Source organism: Rhamphochromis sp. 'chilingali' (genome assembly GCF_963969265.1).
Source record: "Rhamphochromis sp. 'chilingali' genome assembly, chromosome: 15".
NCBI lineage: Eukaryota > Metazoa > Chordata > Actinopteri > Cichliformes > Cichlidae > Rhamphochromis > Rhamphochromis sp. 'chilingali'.
In genome coordinates, this window is record NC_137942.1 from 26,207,354 (window position 1) to 26,224,174 (window position 16,821).

Genomic DNA, 16,821 nt, shown 5'->3' on the forward strand with positions numbered 1-16,821 from the left:
ATACAGTATTTTCATGAATGTTTGAAATCCCTTCCCTTCACTCATGCAAGAAAAAAAAATCTCTCTCAGACTGTAAAATTGTTGATCTCACCCACTCCCATCTGTTCAGGAAAGGATTTTGGAGAGAGCTAGGATAAAAATCATACTTTTTCTTGTGCGTCTGCTTTGCTCTGCGAGTCAAATGTACTGTAAGTCCACTCCCACATATTGTATCTCAAATGCAGAGTGAAAAAGTAAAACGTTAGGAATACAAGTTGAAATTTAGCTCCCACTGTGGGAAGCTGGTGGTTTATGATCATGTTTGCCGTTTATGGGAGACTGTGCAAAGCTCTCCGGGGTTTGTTCTTTAGAGACACACTTTGTCCCAGCTGTAGCTGCAGCATTAATGAGTCTGTGAATGAGCAGGAAATAAAATGCGTTCCAAATGTTCATTTTTGAGCTCTTCGTCACGCACAAATTAAAACGTCACCAACAATGGCTAGTTGTGAAGTTTAACCACTTTAACAGCCTGGTTTTGATATACAGTTAATTCAGTATGGGAAGTGTAATGGAAGTTTTGTGTGTGTCTGTGTGTGTGTAGGTTCAAGTGCGTGTGGTGTAGCTAGTTTATTTGGGCACGGTCCAGAGTGTTGTGAGCATCCTGAGCCAAGGGCCCTCAGGGGCCTGCTATAGTGTGTCCCAGTTAGAGGTGCCAACATAGCTCCTGGTGTATTTCTAAACCGTGTGTGCATTAGTGTGCGGGTTTGTGTGTGTGTGTGTTTGCGTGCACATGTAAATATGGGTCAGTCCTCCAAAAATGAGTGTGTGTGTGTGTGTGTGTGTGTGTGTGTGCGTGCAATGGGCTACAAAGTAAAAGCAGTGTAGAGATTCTGATTATTTATGACACAGGTTTATTTTTATCAACCTACATGCGATTCAGGAAGAGTCTTTTGTGTGCTTGTTGCTTATTGATGATCAGTTAGGTTAGTCGTAGAATTAACTTAATAACCCGTCGAACTTAGTTGAGAGTAATTTATGTGTGTGCTTGCAAATGTGAATGTGGGTCGGCTCGCTGTAACATCCCCGTGGGCCACTGCAAAAGCATTAATACAGAAACTGAGCGGCCCTGTCTGGCCCCTCTCAGGATTTCAATGTCACTTTACCACGCCTCGCCATCCACTCCCCTCCTGGTGGCCTAGAAAGTGATCAGACTCAAGCGGCGAGCGCAGTGGCCTGATATGCAGGCTGGAAGAGAGTCGGGGTAGTTTGACGCAGGCCTGAGCAAAAAATATATCACAGCTGTCCTGAAAGTTAAACTGCAAAATTTCCTGTTTCACTTTTAAACGGAATCATTCGTTTGCTTCTGATGAACTTTTTGCCCTTGAAATCAGCGAAAGACCTGTTGCATCATTACAGAGATACCGGGCATCGGTGATGTAATAGTTACTTCTTATTCCGTCATAAAATATACTTCTTTAAGATTTTATATGACATTTTGTAACAAGGTTATTAGATTTTAGACAGTGACTAAAATTAAGAATAGGAAAGATGTCTGTATTTTGTTTATCACATAGCAAAGCTCCATAGAAGTTAAAGATGTAGTTTCTGGCTTAGATGAGACGATAGAGCCAACTCAGATATTTAGTCTGCATTTTAATCATTTACAGTATTGGCTCATTACGTGGCATAAAATTGCAATTTAATGTTTTCTGGAGACAAACAGATTATGCTAAGCTACTAACTAAGCTACTAGCTAAACTATTAGCTTATCTTATATCATACAAAAATCAAAGAAACGACTGACTTTGACGTGTAACTCTCTGCTCCCACAAAAAAAAACCATGTTTCAAAAAATGTTGTAATGCTGCTTTAAAGTGTAGAAGTCTAGCATTCCCTCAGAGTTACAGCAGATTGGTTATGCTACGGTCACACTAGGGAAAGCAGTTGTTGGGAGACCGCGGCATGACCGAAGTTATTAGAACATGTGCAATTAACTGTGATCTCATTGCTTTTTGAAATTTTCTTTTTGCTTTCGAAGATGGGGACCTGGTTTGCAACCACTCGCAGTCAGTTGCCAACTTCTATGTAACTTTGCTGCTTCGAGACATAAATAAGACCTAGTTGGTCTCTTAGTTGCATGCAATCTGTTTATGGCAATGTGGCAATAAACTGTAATAAATCAGTAAAAATCACAAATCGTTGCCATATACATAGATATAAATTCTGAAATAAAAGTTCAGATTAACTACCTAAGTCTAGCAAGAACCTCGTAACCTCAAATTTTGAGATAGTTGCTGGAGGTTGATGATTTAATTCGATTATGTAGCGGCAACCTTGCTTTTTTTATTTATTTATAATACTATAACCAAAATATAGCAACCAGCTGAGTTAAGGAGTTGAGTCCCCCATTGGAAAGAGACCTCTGGTTCCCCAGAGGTTGAGTGTGCAACATCATCAACCAGTAGGAAATAGTTTGCTGCTGCAACATCTTCAATTGCCAAATGCAAAATGCAAATAAATAAATAAAGCATTTCCGTCACCAGGCAACCACCAATTTTTTTTCCTAGTTGTAAGGCGTTTGTTGGCCAATTTTTATTTTAGTGTGACTGAGTCATTAAATAACTAAACCAAACAGTGAAAATCCACTTGAATAGACCTAGACAACTGAAATTCCACTCACTTGATTTTGCAGTCTCATGTCATGGACTTGATCATTAAGCAGAGATAGCTATCATTTTCATCTGAGTCAGGAGCAGGTGACATGAGTCATGAGATTCATGTACAGGCTAGAGGTGGGCTGATCGATCCAAATTTTGATAGTATCAATACCAACACTGGTATCGGTATTAGATCGATACTAATGCAATTGGATCGATACTTTGTTTCTATCCTCATAGTTCAGTATAAATTGTGTTGAATAGATTTTTATTAGCATTTTTTATAATAAAAAAATATACCCCAAACATGCACTATGAAAAATGTCTGAACTTTTTTCTGTTCACTGTTACGTCAATTCTTTTTAGCCTATAGCACATTTAAACAACTGAAGCTGACACAAAGGCCTTTAAAGACAGGCACATTTACATTCCAGCTCTCTTAAAAAAAACCAGTGCCAATATATAAGAACAAAATCACAACACTGTCATTTGATGTTCATTAAAATCTCTTCAGAATTTGGCAAATCAACGACGATTCAGCTCATAAATCATGACACTCTTTTATAGGTTAAAAGTATCGGTATTGACATCGGCAATACTGCCCTTAATTCACTTGATATTGGATCGATACCAAAATTTGCAGTATCGCTCAGCAGTGCTAAAGGCTCCTAGAGATGTTAATGAATCTTGAGTTGAATGTTTAGAGGGATTTGTAGGGAGGGGTTTGGAGGACTGGAGGAAAGTTGAAGTCAAAAAGCTGTCAGTTACATTAACCTTTATTAACACTCCTTACAAGTCCTGAACAAACACTTAGGCTCAGGTTCCTTTATTGATACCCATAGGTAAATTTGTTTTGCAGTTCAAAGTGCAGGCAACACTTCTACCAGACATCAAACGCCAATACTGGACAATTGTAACATAGACACAATAAGAAAAATAAAAGGGAAAAAAGTGAGAGTGTTCCAGTAAAAATAGTAAAAAAAAAAAAGGCATATAAGCAAATTTGCTATCGTTTAATAAAGAATATCAACTAAGACAAAGTCGTTTCTCTAATGCTTTCTCCTGCATTTAAGGACTACAAACCTCTGTCCAAAGGGAAGAAGCTGAATATCCCAACAAAAGGGGTGGGAGTCATTATTTAAGATGGAGCTGGTCCTTCTCTGCAGCTGTCTGGTATACAGAGACTCTAAGTTGAGCTGTGATGTACCTCGCAGCTTCCCTAACCAGTTCACAATTTGCATCAGTTTGTTTCTGTCCTTCAGAGATAGGTTACCGTACCATGATACCAAGGAAAAGATAAAACAGACTCAGTAAAAGATCTATTAAATAGTGTCTTAGTCTCAGTCTTATCCGTGTGAAAGGAGGACAGTTTCTGTATGAGAGTGTGAAACACTGTAACCGTGTCCTGGATTTTAAGCCAGTCAACTACAGTTGTTGTCTCCTCTCACTCTGTATTCTCTGATGTCCATTGAACAACAAAAAGATGAGCAGGTTTTCCCACTAAAATCAGCGCTAAATGAAAACTAATGACAAAGTGGCATACTGACTCCCAGGAGACAGCCCTAACTAGAGATGCCACTGTCAGAATAGCTGCACAAGGGTTCCAGTTACTGTTTATCAGTAGATCTAAGTAGAGGCAGCTGGGTGATGTATCTGTATTTATGCCTTTGTGTGCAGTGCCTCTTTTTTTTACGTTTACATGCTGCGGAGACGCTTGTTGATGCTCAGAGGCCAGGCTGGGCTGTGTGTTGGTGGAGTTGCGCTGACGTGGAGCGACAGCGGCTGAATGTATGATTAATTAACCGACGCCTGTCCTGCCACAGTCAGCTTTGATAGAGAACAGCTCGTGATGAAACAGAAGGTGACCCACAAAAACAAGCACAAGCTCGGGGACTAGCGTCAGATGCATACCAGATACCTATATATGCAATTATTTGGAGAAAACAATGCAAATAAGACTAATGTGATTAACATGTGACTGGTGGCATGTGTGTTTTGCTCTTCCTCTGTCTGCTGTGAAGCTGCTGCAGAATTTAAGATCTGTATTTCACTTCTAACCACCCTGACCCCCCTTTTCTCTTCCGCCCGCCATCTTCCGTCTTCTCTTCTTCTGTTGCATCATTTTCTCCATCCCTCATGTCCTCCAATACCCATCTTGTTATTACATCATGTCCCTCTTCTCTACTTTATATAATACTTCCATTCCCTCTTTTTCACACTCCTTTCTTTACTTCAATTCCACATCTCAAACATAAAAACACTTCCCCCACATATCCTCACTGTGCCCTCCTTCTTCTTCTCTTGTCCGTCCACGTACGCCCCTCCTGTCTCACCTCCATCCAATCCCCTCCTTGTTGGCCTGCTCCTCGTCCATCTCTTCTCACCATCTGTTTCTTCCTTCGTCCTGTCACTTTCTCCCTCCCTTCGTCTTCTTCCCAAAACCTCATGCCAATACCTCTGTCCAGGTGAGATGGAGGAGCTGGAGTCCCTCTGGCTGACAGGGATCTGCCACCATGAGAAGAATGAGGTGATGTCCAGCCAGCTGGATGTGGACAACATGGCTGGCGTTTTCTACATGCTAGGTGCTGCCATGGCTCTTTCACTCATTACCTTCATCTGTGAACACTGGTTCTACTGGCAGCTGCGCTTCTGCTTCATGGGCGTCTGCTCCGGCCAGCCCGGCTTCGTCTTCTCAATCAGCAGGGTGAGAAAGGGTGGGGAAAAGTGGGCTATTATAGCAAGAAAAGGCTCTTTGTTAATACTTTGACCCTAGCTATCCAAATAAGATAATAGCTGCATGTTGGAGTACCATCAAATACACAATTTTTCAATTCAGATACTTCAGTATGTGTATTTCATGTTGTACCCTTCGTATCATTGCTACATATTTACTTATGTAGTAAACATTGTGAGTTGGGGTGCTGGTTTAGCTCACTGTAATGAGCAGGCAACCATATGCCGCATAGCAAAGGGCTGCGGCCGCATGTCTTCCGATTTCTTATCAGTCTTCACTGTTTATATCAAAAAGAAAGCCATAAAAGGGCCCCAAAAAATATTAAAAATAAATCAAATATTCTGAGTTAGGGCTAGTTACACAGGCCTAGAGACCTGTTGGCAACCTTGACTGGTTGCAAGTGGTAGATGGTAGTTGCTGTAAAATCTATTGCTAAAGCTAAGTCATCTAAAGCAGTGGTCCCTGACCTCTTTTGCGCCACGGACCGGTTTAATGTCAGCCAATATTTTCACAGAACGGCCTTTAAGGTGTCGGAGGATAAATACAACAAAGTAAAATGATATAACCAAGACAAAAACTGTGATATGTTGTAAATATAATAATAAACGTGAATTCACTGTGTAATTGTGTAACTTTATTAGCAGCATCCTCCTGAAATGCACCAGCAACATTGAGAGTAACGTCCTCCTCTCTCAGGTAAACCAAGTTAACGATAAAAACCCTGAAAACCATAAATTTCACTCCTGAGCCTCAAATCTCGCGGCCCAGTACCAAACGGCTCACAGACCGGTACGGGTCCGTTGCCCGGGGTTTGGGGAATGCTGACCTAAAGCCCCTGGTAACCACTGGTCACTAGGAAAAAATGTGTATTCCCTAACCGACTGGCCAGCAGTTGTGGGATGTTGCTTTCTGTCGCTTGGTAGAATTAGTTACAGTATACAGTGTTGCATCAAAAACCCATTTACAATTGCTTTGGTCACCCATAGTGGAAAGTTTTAAGCCTAATTTTAAAAGCAGAGAGGGTGTCTCTTTCCCAAATCCAAACTCGGAGCTGGTTCCACAGAAGATATTGAGAAAAGCCAAGAAAGACTATTATAATAAACTTTTTCAGGAAAACAAGAATAATATTAAGGGCATTTGGAATATTTTTAAAGAAGTATTGGGTAACAAGAACACACCCTCAGATCGGCCTATTTATTTCATTAAGAATAATCAAGTTGTTGATGACAAGACTGAAGTAGCAAACGAATTAAATTCCTTTTTTGTAAATGTTGGACCCACTTTAGCAAATTTAATTAGAAAAAATGACGACCCAGAATATGAGAAAGTCTAGAAAGGAGAAAGTAGAGTGCTTAATTCTATATTCTTAGCTGATATTACCATAAAAGAAATAGTAGCAATTGTAGAAAACTTTAAAAATAAAAAACCTACTGACTGTGATGGTATAGACATGGTTATAATTAAAAAGACTTTAGGCTGTATAAGTATTCCTCTTTGCTATATTTTTAATCTCTCGTTACAATCAGGAATATTTCCTGATCGAATGAAAGTGGCAAAAGTGATACCCTTATATAAATCAGGAGATAAGCATAGTTTTAACAACTATAGGCCAGTGTCTCTTTGTCACAGTTTTCAAAAGTGCTTGAAAAACCTTTTGCGCAAAGACTTGATAGTTTTATTGAAAAAAATCAACTAATAAATAAAAATCAATTTGGATTTTGTAAAAATAGATCAACGGCATTAACATTGTTGACTTTCATTGACGATATTTCATCTGCAACCCATAATAATAAATACACAGTTGGGGTATTCGTTGATTTAAAAAAAGCTTTTGACACGTTACAACATTCTATTTTGATTTCTAAATTGTATAATTATGGTATGAGAGGAGTGGCATTGAATTGGTTAAGGAGTTATTTAGAAAATAGGTCGCAATATGCACATTATCTCGGCAATACTTCTGAAAGATTGAAGATTGTATGTGGCGTTCCTCAAGGTTCTACTTTGGGACCTAAACTTTTTAATTTATATATTAATGATATCTGTGACGTATCAAAAAGGTTAAGTTTTATTTTATTTGCAGATGACACAAATTTTTATTGCTCAGGAGTGAATTTGAAAGATTTGGTTGAAATTATGATTTCTTAGATGTTAAGATTAAAAAAATGGTTTGATGTAAATAAATTATATTTGAATCTGACAAAAACGAAATTCATGATATTTGGCAATCGTGTAAAGGAGGAAGAAGTCATTATGTCCATTAATGGAGAATTGATTGAAAGAGTTACTGAATTTCGCTTTTTGGGTGTAATAGTAGATGAAAATTTGACGTGGAAATCACATATTGAGTATATTAGAAAGAAGATGGTTAAAGACATTTATAGTTTGGGAAATGTAAGAGATTTATTAGATTACAAAACAATGCACATTTTATATTTTTCATTGTTTTTCTCATACTTTAGTTACTGTGTCGAAGTTTGGGGGAATACATATGAGGATATAATATAAAACCTCTAAACTTATTACAGAAGAAAGTGATACGAATGATTCATAACGTTAAATTTAGAGAACATACAAATAAATTATTTATAAAATCCAAATTATTAAAATTAGGAGATTTAGTGAAACTACGGACACTATTAATTATGTTTAAGGCTAAAAATAATATTTTGCCTTTTAAGTTACAAAGAGTCTTTTTAACGTGTTCGGGGGGAGAAGACAGCAGAAGGAAATTTTATTTTAAGCATCAGCTAGCTAGGACTACACAAAGATTAATGAGTCCAACGGTTAGGGGTATACGACTGTGGAACTCTCTTCATTATAATTTAAAGAATTGTATAAATTTACATTGTTTTAAAAAGTGTTACATGTCTAAAACGATAACTCAATATGAAGAATGTGAATAAAATTGGTGTTAATAGAAAAAAGATCCATTATTTTTTTGCCTCATTTATTTTATTTACTTATCTTTTCTCCTTGTTACTATGTGGAGTGGTATATTCTGATTGTAAATTTGTTGTTTGGTTTGAGTTAGGACTTGAAATAAGTGTTAATGTTAGTTTGTTCCTTGATTTTTGGTGCCGACTTACAATATAAGTTGGATTGTAGATAGGGGGCAGGGTTTAATAAGAATATTTTCTTCCTACTGCTCCTTTTCACACATGGTTGCAGTGCTTTACTGATAGAAAATGTGGTTGGTTTGTCTGAAAGAACTAGCTGTGGAAACTGTTGTACAAAGTGTGAAATAAATAAATAAATAAATAAATAAATAAATAAATAAATAAAAACTGAACCCTCTGCCTCCCATTCTACTTTTAAATACTTTAGAAACCACAAGTAAGCCTGGGAAGAGGGAAGTGCTTTATTGGGGTGACAAGATACTTTGACGCCCTTAAGATAAGATAGAGTCTGATAAAAACTTTTTAAGTGAGGAGAAGGATTTTAAACTAATTCTAGATTTAAAAGGAAGCCAGTGAAGAGAAGCCAGTGTGGGAGAAACATGCTGTCTTTCTAGTTCCTGTCAGTACTCAAGGTGCAGCGTTTGGATCAACTGACAGCTTTTCAGGGAGTTTTTAGGATTTCCCTATAATAATAAATCGCAACATTCACCCTAGAAGTAATAAATATATGAACTAGCTTCTGAGCATCAATATGAGACAGGATATTTCTAATTTTAGAGAAACTGCACAAATGGATATTCGTTCGCTATATAAGAACACAGAGGGACATATTCTGGTCAAAAATAACTCAAAAATTCCTCACAGTTTGGTGTAGCGCCCTTTTTGCCACTTATTTCACCCAACAACAGCCAGCAAGCAATTGCCTAAAAGTTGGGAAATATACATTTTTTCCCTGTGGTTGCTAGATGGTTGCCAACCAGTCTCTAGGCCCATGTAACTGAGCCCTTAGCTTGTATTGGCAACAAGGCAATAATACAACAATATGCTTAACTTACAATATAAGGCCTCAATTAACAGAGTTTTAAGTTTTTTACAACGATGTCGGGGGTGCAGCTCCATCTAGTGGCAGATGGCTGCATAATATATTGGACACAACAATTTACTGGTATTGTGCATCAATTAAAATGTAAACAATTAGATTAAATGACTAGTACCTCTTGAAGGCTTAGCGACTAGTGATAACAGTTTCCACAATTTTCTTCATTGTAATAATTATTATTGTCAGCTCACAGGTATGAATGACAGCAGCCAAAACAGTACAGTTATTTGGTCGTGGAAAGGCTGCTCTAAAGTAGGTGGTACAAGACATCCAGCTGGCTATAATTCAAATTAACCTCTGCGTAACTGAATCGTCCTCGTCTGTGAAGTCACCATCATTACTCATTACTTCATTACTGTCTCTAATGGCTCACAAATGAAGGTGCTTTACTCTTTAAGGCCTAAGAGATTCTAAAAATTCAAAGATGCATTCCACTTACCCAAATCAAACTACCGCTGCCAAAGTACACACACACATATAGAGAGAGCTTTCTCCTTTACTTTTGATGCCTTGGCCTTTCTGATGCCCATGAGGTAAATATTTACAAAATGCTGAGCTGAAATCAATACTTCACTCAACAAAAAATCAGCCACGGAACCGGAGAGGGTAGATTACCGGGTCCCAGGAGACCAAAGTCACCCCCAAGGTATTTGATTTGCATTCCAATTGTTTTGACATGGCTCCGGTGTAATTCACTGTGCGCCTGTGAAGGTGAAACACTGCATGCTAAACCACGTGGCTAATTTACAGCAGAGAAGCCACACACTGCTGCTTTCTGCCTCCATTTGATATGCTGTTGTGGTGCTGGGTCGGCTTGTGCCAAGAAAACAAGGCTTTGTATTTTAAAAAAAAGTAGAAAAAAGTACCCCTCCTTGCTCTCATATTCCGCTCCAGTGCTCAACTTTGATTATTTTGTGTGGTGTTAATTTTGCGCCTGTGCTGTAGCGGCGTTTACGCCTGTCCGTGTCTGTTTTTTTGTAGAACGAGCATGGCATACTTGTTGCTAAAATGTCAGCCGATTTCTCCTTTCCATAGACAGGCTGGTTGTTGTTGTTCATTATTGCATCATTACAATTTGTATGGGAACCGGATCAGAGACCAATTATGCTTTGTGTAACATTCAGCGATTGCTCTCATTTACAGAAATTACCGGCGTCTTTGCTGCGATGTGACAAAATAAATGAACGCTGTGTGTCCGCAAATACAGCCAGATGATTCAGCATGTTAAAATATTCAGGGGAAATATTCATTGGGAGCGTCGATTTGCATGTGTAGCACAGATCACGGGAATTGTGGAACAGTGGAAGCTGCTGTTTATTATCTTTTGGCCAAGACGTCGCATTGTCTCCTTCTCATTTACTTGAGTGTTTTCTCTCCAGCCGTGTGCTTTCTCTTCCCTCTTTTTCCTCTCTTACGCTGCCACTCCGATTGATTCCGCTTTTTTAATTTCACAGCATAATCCAATAAACCTTATTGTTATTGCAGCAATTAACATTTAAGCTCGGCGGTGTAAAAAATGAGACATCTGCCACGGCTGGTGTGAGTCACGTGGCTCCGGTCATGGCTTCACGGTCGGTTAGCGCTCCCCCCTCGGCAGATCTGTGAGCAGTTCTCCCCCCGGCTACCTGCTCCTCCAGGTCCCACCTGGATCACTGAAACAAATTAATTATATTGATTTAAAAGCCTCTAATGACTTAAGAACTGTAAATGTATTAGAGGTTTAATCGCTCCACTTTTCACAGGCCTCAGATCGCGTCATGGCTAAGTTCGTTTGCATTAAGGAACACATGCTTACAGCACGCTCAGGCTGTATTAAATTATACGCCGCTACCTGTTCAGACGCTGTTCTATTTGCAATCAGGAGCTCTTATAGATTTTGATGTGATACCTTGGATTCTGAGGAGTTCTCTGGCCGCCGTTATTTCTTTTACACATCCTGACCAAACAATCAGCTACTGTGGAACCAGCCCTGCCAACTGTTACTTTATGTGGGCCTGCAGAGTAGACAAAATCTGCTGGTGAAGATTAAGCATGCAGTCTCGTCCTAGACTCAATGCTTCTCATTCTTTCTCTGACTGGTTGCTACTGCTTATTCATGCATAAAAGAAATGTAAAAAAAAAAAGTGCAAATATTTATCTCGATCTCGCCCTGTAAATCATTACAATGTTAATTTTACCCTCCGCTATCAGGTTAAGTGCTAATGAGGGAAGCTTGCCGGCAAATTAAGCTGAATGTCGCAGAAAAAAAATCTTCCCAAAAGTTGATTATATCATAGATGTCACGGGAGGGAGGATGTGACAGATTCGGCAGCAGGTGGGGTGTAATCAGAACAATAAAATAAGAAAAACAAAAGCGATGAAGGGATGACTAATTATACAAACAGCCAGATGGAAAAAAGGAAACACAGATGACATGGAGAAGGACCGGATAAACATTAAAAGATGGTTCTGAGTTGGGGGAAAAGAAAAGAGGAATTTCACAAAGGTGGGCGTGTGCGCTTTCCTGAATACTGTTGAGTCATTTTGTATTTATATTAACCTCTTAGTTTTAGCCACTGTCAAGCTTTGCGTACTTGGCTGTTAACCGACTGTGAAATTAAAAGAAGTAATAACATTATTTAAAAAGAAGAATGAGGGATGAAGCCTTTCTGCTGCAATGCAGCCACTGTCCATGTAACTAATTAATTACTAGAAACAAGTGGCTTGGGAAAGGAAAAGTCAGGCTCAGGTGATGATATTGTTGGGTAAAAGGAGGAGAAGAAGAAGATCTGACATCCAAGACAGACTTCGCCTTATGACGGGACCTTGACCTCTGCAATGGGATGATCTTTGATCTCTAACAGTGGTTCCCGTCGTCATCTGCAGGGAAAAAAATGAGTAAAATCATTGTCGGGAATTGATCCGATACTTTACAGTCCCCATCTGTCAAGCCTGGTTTGCGCTCTGCTGTACATCCATTTTTATCTGAATATTGTATCGTAGATCACTGGATGCAAATGGAGCAGTTTGTCTTTCTGTCACTATGATGCTCAGCTAGTGTCTCCTTGGCTTGGCCTTTCTCTTCATCCCTAATAACTGCCGAAGGATATTGTTCAGCTGAATTCTAATCACATTGAGTAAAAGTATTGATTGGCGGGGTCCGAGGAGTTCTTCCAGCCACTTGGCCTTTATCAATCATCACCCATCAAGGTACACTATCCTCTCTGAATCTTCACACTGTTTGCGCACTCGCACTGCCCCACTTTATTTCACATCAGTGAATATGCCACATTTCTGTATATAAAGGACATCTATTTCCCTTACCGCATACAGCGAGGTGTTGACAGAATCGATACCGAAAGCCGTAGCGGTTTTTTTATGTTTGCTTGCTTTGCCGTCTCAAAGTTTTTCATTAAACACACCGGCTCTTTTTTTCCCCTTCATCTTTTTTATGAGACGACACATCTGATGTCATTGGTTGTGTTTCTGTGCCATTAACTACCACGAAACATAAATTTTGAATCATATCAGTGCATTTCCAGTTTTGTACCCACTGTGAAGAGATGACATAAAATACGACATTAAATAAGATTGACTGATTGCTGGTGGGTTTGTGTGTTTTTCAGTCGTGAGGCCTGTCCTGTCCTCTCCAGGTAGCTTCACCCCCCATCTTTAAAATAAATCATAAATCTAGTGCCCTTGGTTACCTGGTCTATGTAGACAACCTGGATTGACTGATGTAAAACTTTATCGCTTCTGTCAGATATGTGGGATGGATGGGTGGACACTGTGGCCAAAACACCTCTGTTGGCTTGTGTTACAATTCAATTCAGTTCAGTCCAGTTCAATTTTATTTACATATCACCTTTATGCTGTAAGGTAAAGATCGTACTATAATACAGAGAAAAACCAACAATCAGACGAGCAAGCACTTGGCGACAATGGGAAAGAAAAACTCCCTTTTGACAGGAAGGGGAGGGAGACAGGATAAAAAACGCACTGTTGAAAAGAGCCAAAGATTAATAATAACGAATGATTAACTGCAGACTGGCATATAAACAGTGTGAGTGAAAAGAAATGAGTGAGGAAGTGCATTATGGGAAGCCCCCTCCCCCGCAGCCTAGGCCTATTGCAGCCTAACTAAGGGAAGATGTAGGGTCACCTGATCCAGCCCTAAATATATGCTTTATCAAAAAGAAAAGTTTTAAGTCTAATCTTAAAAGTAGAGATAGTGTCTGTCTCCTGAATCCAGACTGGAAGCTGGTTGCACAGAAGACAGGCCTTAAAGCTGAAAGCTCCCATTCAACTTTTAAATACTCTGGGAACCACAAGTAAGCCTGCAGTACAAGAGCGAAGTGCTCCATTGGGGTGATACTATTAGGTCTGTAAGATAAGATAAGGCCTGATTATTTAAGACCTTATATGTGAGGAGAAGGATTTTGCAGTGTCAAATAACAAATGTTTGAAATGTGCACCCTTTAATGCCTCCTCTCACCTGTTTTTCTCCCACACAGGGCATTTACAGCTGTATTCATGGGGTGCAGATTGAGGAGAAAAGCAGCTCTGCATTGAACTCGCCATCAGCCACCATGAACAACACCCATTCGAACATCATGCGGCTCCTACGGACAGCCAAGAACATGGCGTCCCTGTCAGGGGTGAACGGCTCACCACACAGCGCTTTGGACTTCATCCGTCGTGAATCTTCTGTTTACGACATCTCCGAACATCGGCGCAGCTTGGCGGGCCACTCTGACTGCAAGCCACCCTACATGCCAGAAGACAACATGTTTAGCGACTACATCAGTGAGGTGGAGAGGACGTTTAGCAACCTGCATCTTAAGGACAGCAATTTGTATCAGGACCATTATCTACACCACCATGGTTCAACTTTAGGGCTTAGCGGACCTCCTCCCAACAGACCCCATAGTTTGGGTAGCGCTAGTTCTTTGGAGGGCGGCATGTTTGACTGTGACAGCCTGGGTGGAGGGGTGACCCCTATTTTTACCACTCAGCCCTGTTCAGCACTGACCCACAGGAACATGAGCAAGTTTGACCTGCTGTCCGGACAGACTCCTCCCTCGGGCCAGAGCTTCAAGGGAGGCCTGCCCGACCTATATGGGAAATTCTCCTTCAAAGGAGGTGCCTCGAGTTCCACCTACATCCCTGGACATAGCTATTGTCCAGGGAGAGGAGATGATGATGGGAATATACGCTCAGATGTGTCAGACATTTCCACGCACACGGTAACGTACGGAAACCTGGAGGGTAACGCCAAAAAGCGCAAACAGTACCGGGACAGCCTGAAGAAGAGGCCGGCTTCTGCCAAGTCCAGACGGGAGCTAGACGAGATTGAGCTGGGCTACAGGAGGAAACCTTACCACATCAGTCACCACCACTATCACGGGCACCGCTCTGGTTCCCCACCGCTGCTGCCCTCTGAACGCAAGAGGGGTGGCGGAGGAAGCGGGGGAGGTGGAGGAGGGAACAATGATGGGAACTCTTATCTTTTCAGAGAAAAGGAGAGCGTTAGAGATTTTTATTTGGACCAGTTTCGGCCCAAAGATGGTGTCCCTCAGTGGGAACACGTGGACTTGACTGAGGGTCCTGGGAACAGAGATGGAGGAGTAAGTACCTGCACCTCCCTGGTACCAGTGGATGACTTTCTTCAGAGCAAACCCAAGAAGTCTGATTCAAAGAGCGGGGGAGGTTCTGGATTGGCTGGGGGAGAGTGGGAGTGCAGGAACTGTCGGGCTAGTGGGGGACTGGGGAGCAAGCAGATGTCATTGCATGGAGGTGGCTATGGTGGCGGCATGAGTTGTGGGTCCTCGGGAGGGGGAGGCAGTCGTCCCAGCTCCGCAACCTGCATGCGTTGTGAAGGCTGTAAAAAGACAGGAAACCTCTACGATATCAGCGAGGACAACAACCACCTTTTGGAACAGATGGGGGGCGGGGCGGGTGGGGGAGGAGGGGGTGGCATGGGCGCAGGCCCTCAGTCTCAATCTCAGGCACAGCAGAGGCGGAAGAGCGGCGGTTTCGGTAAGCCACTTCGGCGGCAGCACTCGTATGACGCATTTGTCGACCTGCAGAAAGACGAATTGGGTGGGATGGGCAGTTTGATGGGAGGCTTAGGAGGAGGTGGGGGCATGAGCGGTGCAGGCATGGGTGGAATGCTGCCCCCACCCAGAAGTGTTAGCTTGAAGGAAAAAGAACGCTACATGGAGGGCAGCAGCCCCTTTGCGCACATGTTTGAACGCCACGGGGGCTCCGAGAGGGAAAGGGAAAGAGACAGGGACCCATTGTTTTACGGAGGTGAGAGCCGGTCGGGCCTCTTCAGAGGCGGAGAAGGTGTCCACCGCCGCTCAATAGGGGAAAGAGACATGAGAGACAGGGACAGGTCTTTGATGGAAGGAGGGGGCGGGGCAGGGTTCTCTTTATCCAAATCACTTTACCCCGACCGGGTAAACCAAAACCCCTTTATACCCACTTTTGGCGATGACCAGTGTCTGATGCACGGCGCCAAACAATATTACATGAAAAAGCAACAGCAGCAGCAACAAGTTGCCAAAAACAGCCGAAGTGACTTCAGGAGCCAGATGAGTGCAACTTCGTATCTGCCAACATCTGCCACGGCGGCCGGGGTGATGTCCAGCGCGACGCCCCGGTTCCCGAAAGAGCTCAGCCTCGGTGGAATGAACCACCACGGTTCCATGCTGGGGGTCGGACCCCCGCGTCCCTTCAACGGAAGCAATGGCCATGTGTATGAGAAACTCTCCAGCATTGAGTCTGACGTGTGAAAGACAAATATGGGAGGAGGAGCGGAGGCGAAGGAGGGGGGAGTGAGGAGAGCAATAGAGGCGCATCTAGTTCTAGGAGATCAGGGATGACTTTAAAGACGCTGTAGACACACTTTAACCCTAGCCCATATTGAGATGTTAGGATTGGGAGGAGGGGAGGTAAGGGATTAAAGGAGGAAAAGACTGAAAGGTGGAGACTGAAATATAAAATAATGCGTAGAAGTTTTGATTTTTGCAAGAAATAATGGGAAACAAATCAGGACACCCTGAGGAAGTGTGGGATATCGCCCCCTTCTCTCAGAAATGGCCAAAGCTACTCTACTTTTATGTCCAAACACGGTCAATAAACATCCTCCCCTTAACTCAAGTCTACCATTTTCCATCCACCAGTGTGGCAGAAGTCAGTGTACTCGGTCGGCGTCGCGACGAGGCCGACACCTCTTCATAGTCTGCTATGGGACGTGTCGAGCCTGCTGCGATTCCATGGCTGTCTGAAAGGCTCCCTGCTGAGCGCTCACGAGGAAGGACAGCGAGAGCAGAGACGGGATTGAACTGCCCATCTGCCCCAGTGTCACAGCAGAAAAAGTAGATAGGGTCACGTTTGCTGGAGCGGCGACACGGGACGATGACTGCTGCTTCCCCGTCTTTCTCACGCTCAGTCAGGACGGAGACAGCC

At 41.9% G+C, this 16,821-nt stretch overlaps 1 protein-coding gene across 1 annotated transcript in view; it reads left to right on the top strand.

The window, feature by feature from the left end:
- The window catches only part of grin2ba (glutamate receptor, ionotropic, N-methyl D-aspartate 2B-a), a 139,514-nt gene extending 122,709 nt beyond the window's left edge, over positions 1–16,805 (top strand). Inside the window, exons 17-18 of the mRNA XM_080906272.1 lie at positions 5,102–5,340; positions 13,863–16,805. Of these exons, the coding sequence (XP_080762398.1) occupies positions 5,102–5,340; positions 13,863–16,145 (2,522 nt within the window). The 3' untranslated portion in view covers positions 16,146–16,805. The remainder of the gene's footprint in view (positions 1–5,101; positions 5,341–13,862) is intronic.
- The last annotated feature ends 16 nt before the right edge of the window (positions 16,806–16,821 follow it).